The 13,957-nt window shown below is 33.1% G+C and overlaps 1 protein-coding gene across 1 annotated transcript; it reads right to left on the reverse strand.

The window, feature by feature from the left end:
- Window positions 1-3,279: 3,279 nt before the first annotated feature.
- LOC149161691 (RING-H2 finger protein ATL64-like) lies at window positions 3,280-4,700 on the reverse strand. The gene has a single exon (XM_089435557.1). It carries the CDS (start codon window positions 4,339-4,341, stop codon window positions 3,568-3,570), a length of 774 nt encoding a protein of 257 aa, XP_089291683.1. The 5' UTR covers window positions 4,342-4,700; the 3' UTR covers window positions 3,280-3,567.
- Window positions 4,701-13,957: the final 9,257 nt, after the last annotated feature.

The raw sequence follows: 13,957 nt of genomic DNA on the forward strand, positions 1-13,957 counted from the left end.
ACCTGGAGGAAGAAAGAGAAGGTTGTAGCCTTCTGTAGGTCGGAATCTAAGTACTAGTACATCAGCTAGTACAGAGCTAAGAGGTGGTAGCTTCCTTCCAGTAGCAGCTGGAAAACGAGTAAAGGTTGGAGCATTTCTGTAGGTCGGCACCTACGTACTAGTAAAAGGATCGGCTAGTACAAGAGCTAAGGGGGTGGCAGCTCCCTTCCAGGAGAATCTGGAGAACGAGAGAAGGTTGTAGCCTTCTGCAGGTAGAAGCCTGTGTACTGGTATAAGACTGCACCAGTACAGAATCATTGTAAAAAGAAGTTTCTTATTAAAAAGAAGATTGAGATGACTTGTAGAAGGTGGTTTTCACCCACATTAGGTTTCCAACTTACATCATGGTGTTCATGTGTGCTTCTTGTGTGTGATGATCTGTTCTATTTTACTGCTCCTGTTTACTGTTCATATGGTTAATAATGTTTGGATACACTCATTAAAGATCAACTAAGTGAATCATAAGTCTATTAGATATACGCTTGTTGCATTACACATAGTTGCGTATACATGCGGTTTTCCTTAACTGAAGTAGCGTATATGAACCTTAATATGGAAATAAAAAAAGTTAGATTGATTTGATAACACTGATTCACCGCCCCCCCTCTCAGTACTATTTCCAACAAGTGAACACCACAGTGAAGAATCCTTTCGACCCCAGATGTAGATCAATGCTCCCTTTAGGCTTCAATGGTATCTGATCCATGTTTGTAAAGCTTTTTCAGTAGGCCACAATCCCATGAATTTGCAGATGATTGCATAAGTCCGCATGTGATCCCTGTGTTCTTGCAGCGTTGGATCATTCAAAACTACTCTAGGTATGATTTCAGCTTTGGGTTTACACCGTCCTTTTTGTCTTTTGTCCCCTGTTTTTTGTCATCTCCCTCCTTGTCTTTTGTGCTTTTATTTTCCTTCATTTTGGTTCCTTTTATTTCCTCTTCCTTATTTCTTCTTCCTTCATCAACGGTACCTCTGCCATTTTCTGGAGGTTTCTTGCCCTTATTGGCCACGACCTCCTTGTAGGAGGGAGTGGAGCTCCATCCTCTGCGCCCTTCCATGGAGAATAACCTCTTCAGCAATCTGTAACCCTAGTTGTTCGCGCTCCGCTCTCCTTGCATCCGAAGTTTTTCTGATATCTAATATCTTAGAAAATATTAATAATAAAAATAATTAATAGTTTCTTTCTAATTCAATGTATGAGAGATAATTGTAATCTTTTCAATGTTTAATATGGATTTGATATCTAATATTTTTAAAAATGTTAATAATATGTGTTTGGAAAAAATATATGAGGGAGCATATTTTAACATATTTGTGAATTATAAATAAATTATTTTAATGTCAAATGCATATATATTATACCACCCTAGATCCATTTAACACGGGATCTACTCAACTCTAAGAACGATTAAATCTCTTTTTACTCTAAAAATGTTTGCATTGATCTCTCCAAACACTTCATCCAAAATTAAAATAAATCTAAAATAATACTATATAATTAATTAATTAATTAAGGTTAAACATACTATATACTTATTATATATTAAATCCTTCTATATCTATATATAAATATATCTATGTATATAAATAAGAGGGAGAAAATCTAAAATATATATAAAAAACCCCTTATATCTGTCTATCTATAAAAATAAATAAGAAGGAGAGAGTCTCGAATGATTCGCTATAACTTTAGGAGGAATTATTATATATAAATTAATATAGATTAGTGTCAAATGGTTGGACATAACCTTAGCAATGATTATTATATATAATTAGTATAGATAAGTGTGTAATGGTGTGCCGTAACATTAACACGGATTAATAACAATCGAATTTAAGTTTACCGTTTAATAATGTATAACATTTGTTTGATAATGGAAAAATAGAGGTTATAAATCTAATGCTTTATCTTTTTATTCAAAGTAAAAACTGAAAGAATCTAGGATTAATTTGTGTTCGATTAATAGCGGGACAGAAAAAAAACAAAAAGTAATCATCATCATGTTTTTTTTAAGTTAGGGAAGGGAAAGTTCAATTGGTCAGAAATAATTTAAAGAATACAAAAATATGGTCAGTAGTATTTTCTATATAATGTGAATTAGTTTAATAGTTAAAAATATGTGTTTTTTTTTAAGGTTGTAAATTCAAAATAAAAAATAGAATATCAAGTTAAATATCTCTCAATTATCTTTAAAGTTAAAGTTACTAAAAATTGAGTATCTTTCTTGATCATAGCTACAGCTAATATTAAAAATATATAATGTGAATTAGTTTAATAGTTAAAAGTATGTGTTTTTTTAAGTTGTAAATTCAAAATAAAAAATAGAATATCAAGTTAAATATCTCTCAATTATCTTTAAAGTTAAAGTTACTAAAAATTGAGTATTTTTCTTGATCATAGCTACAGTTAATATTAAAAACAGGAGGGGCTAGTTCCTTTAAGAAGCATTTATGGACCCTCTTTTTTGTACATATATACTTGTCAGAAAACGCTGATAACTATTACATCTCGTTACATCACATTACAACCACATTGAAACTTATATATATACATATACTTGTGCGACAACTGTCACATCTCGTTGTATCACATTACAACCACATTGAAACTTGACACTGTGATACAAATGAGATGAACGATGATGGCAGCTGTCTACCCCGACCATCGAGCAATGCACTCGAGCTACACCTAATGGTCATAAAAATTCTCCAAAACCTAACCATCAACTCCATAAATAAAATTTAAAGAATACTTGTGAAAATTTTGAACACCTAACAATCAACTCCATAAATGGAATTTAATGGATACTGAATGAACATATATATATATATAAAAGTGAATGTCGTCATCTCAATTCCGTGTTGCAGAGAAACTTAGTAAAGCAAAACCGATGTGTTAGGCACCAGAATATTGAATCATGCTTCCTTGATTTAAAACCAATCGTGCTTCCTTTCTAATTGGTTTCTCGTGCTGATTCACCTTTGTCTTAACATGACTCGCTGGGTCCCTTTAACACCTTAGTTTTATCAAACAATCTCATCAAAGGTTGAGCATAGTTAAGAATGGCGGATTGCATAATGATGTTGTAAGCATTTAATGTCTGCAACTTGATTAATGCAGTTCGATTTCAGCTGAAAAGAAAATCAAGAAGCAAAATAAAAGCTAAGCTCGTATTATATGCATCATTTTGCAACTAAAATAGCATTCTGTATTTCTTTTATGATACATTTGATCCGGTATGCAATAAAGAAGACAATACTCCTCAAATTGGATGAATTATTGATAGCAATGTAATATCGGTCACATATGTATATATACAGCAGAATATGGATGCGAAACTTCACTAGTCCTGTGCAGCATCATTATTTTCGGCATCCCAATTTTCAGAAGTTGGACGATTCCCTGGGAAAACACTTATTTCTCTGTTTGTCTAGAGTATCTTTTGACCTAACTCCTTGAAATATTCCTAAATTTGCAATGACATAAATTCAACACAGGAGATGAACAGAAGACTTCGAAAAATACTGCTAACCATTTGGCTGATGAGGCTCACGGACTTCGTCTGCCCACGAGAAGCCAACGGGTCTCTTGGGTATTTCAATGCGAATCTGAGGTATTATTGATGATCTTCCACCCGAGGTTCCCTGATCATTCATCTGCTTTTGCCCATCCCAAGAAAATATATTTGTTGGGTTCTGCAGATTACTTTCTTCTGCACAGCCAGCTACAATACTATGCCTTTGCTCCGAGTTCAAATTGTCATGGATCCCTGAAGTAATTGGTCCTATGACTGTATTAGAAATCTGTCCTATTCTACAGAATTCCAAATCTTGTTCAGGCTGGGCGCCGATTCTGCAGAGGGGACAAGTGGAATGCGAAATAAACCACATGTCGATACACTCAACATGAAAACTATGCCTGCAATTGGGCAGAAGCCGGCATTTCTCATTCTCCTCTAACTTCGACAGACAGACCGCGCACTCCAGCTCATCTGTGAGATTTTGCGATTTATGCACAAACACAGGCAGAGACTTTAACACCGTAGAATCCAACCCCACGTTCTGCAGACTTGCCGGTTCTTGACCTGTAAAATTAAACCGACGACGCCTTGAAGCCGATCTCTGTCTGGGAAATCTAGCAGGCTGCCTCCAAAACCATTTGGCATAAACGTGCAGCATAAAGACGAACCAAACCATAAGAAAAAGGAATATTATAGCCGAGAACAGGATTCTGCCATTGATGGCATGTCCAGGTTTCTCGTAATCGCGAAGTGGGGTATTGAAAGGGTCGTCGGAACTCATGGTCGAAGCCTCAAATTCGCCTCTGCTCTATGAAATTCAAGCCACGGGAGACAATTTTTCTAATGGTGCTGCTCTGTGACAAGATACAATCCTGGGCGCCAGCCCGCACTACTAGAAATGTCGATGGGTAATGCTTCCTCACATATTAGCGGTGCTCAAGCTTTCAATTTATCCAAATGGGTATCTGCTGTAAATCGAAAACTGACTATAAGAAGCTTCTCTGATTTCAGAACACTTTGATTTTCAGAATCTCAGGAAACCCTGAGCAGTTTTCGAGGGACTGACATTCTTTTCAGATGCTCCTTTTGATGAAAAATTTCAGAAATTGGTTCCAGATGTGACTGTACGCGTAACCTCAATGCCACAGGATGTAACGCGCAATCTCAATTCCACCAGATGGAGTCTGACCATATTTTGCAGATGGCATGTCTCTTTCAGACGGTCGGTATCTAACTTCGGAGTTGGTGCCCGATTTTCATGCGAGATTGTCCCGTTGAACATTGACTCAACGGATACCTAACAACCTATGCATATGCGCATGTAATAGTTTTATATGATTAAATAAACAATTTAAAAATTAAGCACTTACATTTCCATGTGATGCCTTATACCCTACCCAGTAGTTTCGTTGCCCCCTGTTACCCGGTCCCACTAATTTCGTGAGATTGGCCTAGGATGGTTGACATGAAGTGTCCTTTGGTGCGAATATAAATTATTTTTTTAAGTTGAATATTGGTTTTTGTTTGTTTTTTGGAATTAGGTTGAGTTTAGGCGAGTTCAATAATCGAAACGCGTCGACAAATGTCTGTTGATATGTGATTTACACCGAAGTTATTCTTTCAACTATTATGAATCACAAAAGCCTCAATTCAATTAATGGAGGTTATTATTAGGTCGGTGAGAAGAACAATCTATTTATAAATGATAGGAAGTTGGTTAGAACATTTTTTTGGGGAGTTTAATTTTTTTTGGAGTAGTTTATGGAGGTGGAAGATTGTTTGGACGGTTAAAAGTGGTTGGAATTTGGGCAAAAAATTTAAAAAATTTTTACAAGGCAGTGTTTAAATCATATTTTTTTATGGTGGAAATAGATTCAGCACCATCAAAAACCTCTAGAGCACCTAAAAAATTATGATCTTTGACAACTTTTATTTGGATTCACAAAAATCTTTATAGATTTTTTCAAAATATAGATAAAATTTCCATAACTTTCAAGACAAAAAAACATAATGATGATGATGATGATTAACGTCCATTGAGACCAAACATTGGTCTATCGGACCTAAAGAAACTACCACAATAGTTAGACTACGACAATTCTTTTAAAGTTGATTTCTATTTTTAATCTCTCCTCATGACTTATTAGTCTACCTCACATAAATATAAATATTAATTTAATTATATTAAAATTGATTTTTATCCCCAATTTCTTTAATTCAATAGAAATTTATCTTTACACATATTAACTAATTTACACTTTATAAATTACTTAATTATTTAATTATTTTTAAATAAAACATTATTATGATAAAAAAATTATTTAACAACTTTATTATTAAAAAAAAATTGAAGTTTTAATTGGTATTTATGAATTTTATTTTGATTAAAATAATTTTATATTCCTATTTTTAATAATTAAAATTTATAATATAAATAATTTATTAAAAATTTAGAAAATATAAATAAGTAGAAGTTGTCTGTTAAATATTTATTTATTATAAGAGAAATTAAAGAATAATAAACCTATGAAAGTGATTTGCAAACGAGTGACTTATAACCTATTGCCTAGGAATCCTTTACGAAACTTAAAATTTCATTTACGGAACTTAAAATTTTGTCGCTATCTCAGCTCTGTTCCCAAGCTTATATGTAGCAGTTTGTCCTTTGGAAGCTTCTAAGTCCCTGTTCTCTAATATATCCACAAAAAAAATTTGTAATTAGTAATTACATATGTAACATGCACACGACAATTAGCGGTCAATGCACTAAATGACATACATAGCTTATTGATTGAATATGTCAATAGGATATTCTAAATGCAATAAATAACATACATCTACATAATCCAATTCTAAGTGCAACCTTAAATGGATTGGTTAGAGCAATTTGCTCATGTAATTGTTCTAATTTATAAGTGAGTGTTAAATTTTTCAAAGTGTAAATCTCACTTATGAGTATCAAAGTGAAGAAAATTTTGTATTTTAAGAGATTTGATCTTTTGAAGTTAAGACCGATTTAAGTTGCTTTAACTATTAAATTTATTTTTTAGTTAATTTTTATTTTTATGTAATATCACTAGTCAAAATGTTTAAATAACATAATATAACAAAATGTTGTAAGATCTCTTCCATACTTAAAAGAATGTAATAAAATTAATAAAATTAGTGTTGGTTGACCTAAAAATGTAATAAAATTAAATTAAAACAATATTTATAAAATATTTTGATTTCTACTCAAAAAGCTCTGCTTAACATTTTGATTGTGAAATGAGAGATGGTTTTTGGGCATGTGGTATTGATGAGCCATAGTATAGGCCCATAGTATGGTATGGTTAATAATATGAATGGTAAAGTGCGTTGAGTATTCATGGTTAAAAGTCCTGTTATCTTGTAAGTATTATTTTGATTGTGAGATGAGCATTGATTTTTGCCCATGTGGTATTGATGAGTCATAGTCTTGGCCGATGGTATGGCATGGTTAACAATATCCATGGTAAATTGAGGGTAAATATATATGATTAAAAATATTGTTATATTGTAAATATTAAGTTTTTATGTGCTTATTAATGAGATTTAAGTACTGTTACAAATTTATTATTTTAATTTATATGGTAAAATGGATATTAATTTATAGATACTATTTATATCTTATATATTTTAATGTGATAGAGGTGTAGATATATCTCAAATGTAATTTTTTTTTCTTTTAGATTCAATTTTTTTTTATTATAAAACTAAATTCAAATAAAATATTTACATTGTAAGGAATTCCCCCTCGAAAGAACTCTTTTTAGTGCCACGCGTACCCTCTTGTGCCCTCTGATCACTTGTTAGACGATCAAAAAGTTGCATGTCGTCGGATGATTCGCTTGGTGGTTATGGTAACCACGTAACCACCTACCCTGTTACGGTTTCTTTGTTTTACTTACCATTACTTCGCCCCCAATCTCAGAGCTGAGGCAGAACAAGGTTGGGTGGATCAGGTACCTATCTGATTTTTCCATTTCTGCAATGCTTAACACCGAACTGCTCCATTTCTGTAATGCTTAACACTAAACTGCTCCATTTCTGCAATGCTTAACATTGAACTGCTCCATTTCTGCAACTCTCAACACGGAACCACACACCCAAATATTTATTAATAATTTTTGGCATAGGAAATCTATATTTCTCAATGAGTGGTATCAAACTGACAACAAAATTTAATGCAGAAGGAATGAATCTCCACACCCCAATCTCTCATACCTGCCGCTCCATTTCAATATTATTCGTTGACTCTTGATATGGTCGTTTGCTCCTCACGTGGGGTGCTCATTTTTTAATTATTCCTTTTCGAAGTGCACTTTATGTAAATTGGCTATACATGCATACTTTTCATAGATAAAATGTCCTGTTTTCTATGACTAGTGTGACAATTCTCCTTCAGCGCTAGAACACACAAGTTCTTTGTTTCTTTGGCCAAGTAATTGGTTACATTTGGTATTCTTTATCTTTTCCTTGTGATTATATGTTTATGTTTTTTTAGAAACCCTTGGTCTCAATGAGAGAACCTTCATATGCTTTGCTTTGTTTAGGTAAATCATCAGTGACTGGTCTCAAGCTTTTTCATAACCATTGCTGCATACAACTACTCAGTCATGTAATTTCTTTCCAGGTTCCTCTTTCTCCTTCGAATTGCTCGAAGAATTTAATGGGTTTACTGAACATGTGGGTTATCGTTTTCTCGGCTTAATTGTATTCATGGTTGCATGGAGTTCCCCTAGGGTTATAGATTACAACACTGACCAAATATTAATTTTAAGTTTTCTACAATAGGAGGGTGATCCTTTTGAGGGAAGGTATTTGATTTCAACTTATTTGAGAGCTTTGTATTGTTTGTATGTTTGGATTATTAGTGCAATTGTCCATCTCACATGATCAAAGTTCACCTTTTGTCCCCCCTTCAAAAGCCATTTTTCTTATCATAAAAGGTTGTGAATATTTTTCCCATAAATAGAAATGCTATAGAAAAATTTCACTCGGCAATATATGGGAACAATACATCAAATTTTTCATCTAATTGATTGATTAAATTTCCATTATTTTTTGAAGAAATTTGGCACTACAGTTTGGAATATCAGTGCTTGTCATTTCTTGTCCCATGGTCCTTCTCAAAAAAACATGGGACCGCCAAATTTTAATGTTCTCTAGATGTTGGTGGTAGATCTCGTGTCTCTCTCTTTCACTGGCTTCAAATTCTTACAGTTGGCCATGGCATTTTTTCCCCTTCTATACAAGAAATAGCAAAAAGAACAAAATAGTTTATTTTACTCTCTCCCTTATTCACATGACTACTCCTTTTCCTTTTTCAAACAACTAGAGCATTCTTACACATATTTCGAGCGCTAAGAGGACGTAATAACAATATTTTCATGTCTAAGTCTCTATATTCTGAAAAACCATTCCCTCTTTCTTAGCCTACAAAATGGAGGAAGAATACCAATTTGTGCACAAGAGATTTTTCCATCACAGGTTCTTACAAACTATTTTGATATTTGTAGCTCTTTTAGGTTTGTTAATTATTAAAGCAACTGCTCAATCCAGTCTCTATAGGACAAGCTGTGGCAGCTTATCCATCTAGTATCCTTTTGGCATTGATGATGGGCATGGGAGTTTTGAATATAGATCATTTCTTGTGTGCACCAATGACACCAAACTTGAACTAAGGACACCCACAGGGAGGTATCCTGTGAAGAACATCAGCTATGTTATTCCACATATGATTATCTTAGATCCTTCTATGTGGAGCTGTAGTGAAAAAGATGAACTTCCCCATAGCATAAGCTTTAGTCTTGACATTAGTAGAAATTTCTCCAATTCAAATTTAAATACTTTTCTCGACTTCAATTACAATGTGCCCTCTGTCCTTGTCAAGCCTCAACCTAGTGATTGTGAGGACCAGACTCGCTGATGTGAATCTATCTGTGATAGCAACAATTACCTCTGCAAAAGTTTTCTTGATTGCCCAAATGCTCTCTCTAAGGTCTCTTGTTTCTTTTACTATCCAAGGACCTCAGATTCCTTGAGACTCATGCTCCAAAACTGTGAATCATACACTAGCATATATTGGGATATTACCAATGCATCTGGAAATGCTTTCTATAACCAAATTCCTGCCTATGGTATTCGCTTGAATTACGAAAATCTAAGCACAAATCACTGCGTTAGCTGCTAGTATGATGGGTATGGAAGAGGGACCTATGGCTATGAGATAGAATTTGGCAATTTCTCGTGTCTCTGGAAAGACAGGAATGTTAGTATTTATTGTTCAAGTATGCTAGTTACAAAGTGAAAACTACTTTCTAATCTCTATTTACAAATCTTAATTTGGTGCACCTTTTATTTGATATGTATTTTTGGGTAAATAAAACTTGTGCATTAACACCAAGCCTGCGTTAGTATACTTATGAATCAATAAGTTTGAGGCAGTTTCAGCTTGAAACTTATTTATTCCTTTAAGTACACGTGACACAAGTTGGTTGAATGCAAGGAATCTTTGTGGATTGGTACTGGCTTAGTCTTGGAAACCTTGTTTAATCAGGAAGGAAATCCAATGTTGCTTCCTAGCCTGCAAAACTTACAAATACTCTGAGATTTCTCTTGGGTATTTGCTCAATTGTTTGCCAGGGGAAAAGGGAAAAAAAACTAGGTGATTTACATATCATTTTTAAATAACTAGACATTAACTAGAATACATCTATTTTAATTTAGGATTTATTACTCATTAAAGTGGTTGGAAACAATAAGATTTTCATATTATTTTTTTTCTATTTCTATGAAAACTTAGTTCCAGAGTTAAAACAAAACTATGTTTCTATACTAGTATAAATCTATTATTTATATTAAATTCAACATATATCTCTGTAATGGAATTTAAACATTTATGACTCAGATAAGATGGTCGAAACAATGACTTCCTTCAAATCTTAAGCCCCCAAGGGCAGCTTAAATGGTGATTTCCATGATAATGAAGTGTTATGTACCATTGCTAAGAAATTTGAGGTTGAAATCCTATAATTTACCCATATCTAAAGAAGAGACAAATGTAGGCACCTATAGGTTGGGAAAAATCAACTACGTGCCCAGTTTCCCATTCCTTTAGTCATTAAAGCATAAATCTCCTCCTCTAAAGATCCATATCCACATATGAAAGGTTTGAGACTGATGGTTATTTCTAATACCAAAACTTTCCACTCATGACAAAATGTATCTTCCAAAGGAGTACTACAAATTTTAGCTATTGATATATGCTTGCTTGTTTACAGATCATGGCCATCTTCACCACAAAAATGATTGGGTGATTGCAGGTTAAACATAGGACTCAATTATGGATTACATGAAGAATTCCAATGGTTTCATTTGATATGCTTCTATTCATGCATCTAAAGCTTGAAATTTAACGTTGGCTTCTTGGATGGCAGGGACCGTGATCGAGGTTGTTGTTGGGGGATTGATTTCTACAGGTGTTACAATTTGGTATTTCAGGAGGATCGAACCAAACAAACCTGTGAGCAATGGGGTTGAGAACAGTAGAAATGGAAATATGTAGTCAACTTACCATTCTTAACTTTTTTATTTTTATTTTCTGATATATGAGGCTTTAGGACCGGGACAACCTTTTAGTCAAGACGTTAAGGTATTTCCCTTCTTTACAAAGAAAATGCCTTACCTAAGCTTAAATAAGGTCTTGGTTTTATGTGAATTAAAAGTGTTGGTCCTTACGTCTGAGTAGTAAGGTTTATATGTTGAAAACAAGGCCATGATTCTGCACTACGAAATTTTACAGTAGACATCATCACTGTCAAGAGTTGTGCAACCATATAAAAGATTCTATTAGCATTAGTGCGGAGGGTTTCTGAATTTTCCAGATATTTTTATTTTTTGAATGTAAACAATGAAATCTATACTTTACATATCATACTGAGGTAATAACAATTTTTTCTCTTAGGTCACTAGTGGATAAATTAAGTACTGAATTTGGAAGCTTATTTGACATTACAATGTGAAATTTTGAAACTATATTCATTGCTTGAAAAATATAATATTGGGAGTCCCATCTGTTGCTTTTTTTGGCCTTCCAACGTCTAGGTAAACTTGTTTCTAAAATGGTCAGTTTGTAGTGTTCAGAGATTCTGTAAATAATATATGGTTTTTACACATGGATCCATGGTATTCATCAACTTGATAAAAGATTCAATGCGTAATTTTAAAGGAACATTAAAATTTATTTTATTTTCATTTAATTATATATTTTTTTCGAAGTAAGATAGGACAATGTGACATCACAAGTCATAGGCATAAGATACATGTTGAGCCAAAATGACATATATCCACATTAGTGTTAAAGGTGGATTACCATTAAAGATTTAATGTTGTTGGTGGCATTAAGGTGAATATTTATCCTTGATATGGTTGAGATTTAGTGATGATTAACATAATATACATAATATATATGAGAATTGATATTCCAAAATGTGCAGATAGTTTTCTTGGTTAGAACAATGCTACAAGTTATAATAATAGAGAATTTTATGAGATTTATATGCAATATTAATTCAATAATTAATAAAAATATAGTCTTAGGCACCCTAAATCAATTTCGGTTTATACAACTTTAGGATTTCATTTCTACTACATTTGTATCTTATTTAGATTTTCCTATTCCTATGCAGCCATTGTTCCTCAATTTATGCCTTACGATGTTTCCTTTGCAACATCTAGTGCAAATGCTAGTTATAAAATATTTTGATTGTGAAATGAGAGATGGTTTTTTGGCATGTTGTATTGATGAGCCATGGTATTGGCCCATGATAATGTAAAAAGACCTATTTACAAGTTAATAATATCTATGGAAAAGTGAATGTCAATATCCATAGTTAAACATATTGTTATAGTGTTAGTTTATTGTAAGTATTAGAATTTTTGTGTGTCTATTGATTAAATTTAAATATGGTTACAAAATCATTATTCTATTTTATAAGGTAAAATAGTTATTAACTTATTGTTGCTAGTTATATATTCTAATGTATATGCATTATGATTATTATTATCCAATTTTAAGGTCACTACCAAGCACACCACAATGGTGTATGAGACCCCCTTGTTTGTGGGACAAGGGACCCACCTCGTTACAATGGTTTGACTGGTTTGACTGCTAAGTCTAGGAAGGCATACTTACACTACCCTCCTCTTGTTTTGAACATGTGGCATCTTAGGAGGAAACACATGCTCTTAACAAATAGGCCCATTCAATGATTTTTTTAATCTAAAAAGTTATAAAAAATCTTGGTAATTTTATTAATAAAAACAAAATTACTATGTGAGAAATTGAATTTTATTATTTTTATTACTTTTAACTTTTTATAAATTGGAATATTAGTTAAATTCAACAGATTAAGCACATATGTAAAAATGTTCACAAATTTTAGACATGATACCTACACATCACCCCTATTGCTTGTAAAAATGTTCACAAATTTTAGACATGATACCTACAAATCACCCTTATTGCTTGTAGAGCACCTCTAAGCTCAATTAATGGAGTGTACACCAAGGCACTACCCAATATGACGAATGCATAAATCCTCCAACATTTTCACTTCCTTCTTACATAGAACACTTATGTATATTCCTGTTAAAGTATAAAATTTTCATGCTTGGAAAAGTCTCTGAACCCTTAGTACTTCTCACAGTATCTGGTGCAGTCTCCTCAATTCCTACACAACCACATTTCAATCAGAACCAACACCAAAAGAAACGGCTCACATGAACTCCAATTCGTCTTTCCAATGTGAGATGGCAACAATTCTGCACTAATGCAATGGGTGCCAATTATCAAGCAACGAAAATGCAGTCTCCTCCTCATGATAATTCGCTTCCTTAAAAAACAAATCGATTTTGTCAATCGTCCAATTCCTTCTCTTCATTGACAAATCTAAATCTTTGATCTTGTGTTCAATCCATCTTTTGTATGGCCAAATTTATATTTGGAAAATAATGGTTCCCAACTATTTTCTTAACCCATTTTTTGTATGGCCAAATTGAATATTTGGAAATTAATGGTTCCCAACTATTTTCTTAATCCATTTCTTGTATGGCCAAATTGAACATTTGGAAACTAATGGTTCCCAAGTATTTTCTTAATCCGTTTCTTGTAGGGCCAAATTAAATATTTGGAAATTAATGGTTCCCAACTCTTTTCTTCCATGTTAAGCAATTGAATTTCTCCCGGCTTCAAAACATTAAACGACAACAGAACTTGGACAAGCCAACCAACAACTATCTTCATCACTCGGGTAAATGTAAGGCAATCGAGACGAGGAAAATTGGCTTGACAGAATTAGAAATTGATCAAGCTA

This window comes from Pinus tabuliformis, chromosome 5_2 (assembly GCF_031772625.1).
Source record: "Pinus tabuliformis cultivar Carrire ecotype Pingquan chromosome 5_2, CPIR1, whole genome shotgun sequence".
Lineage (NCBI taxonomy): Eukaryota > Viridiplantae > Streptophyta > Pinopsida > Pinales > Pinaceae > Pinus > Pinus tabuliformis.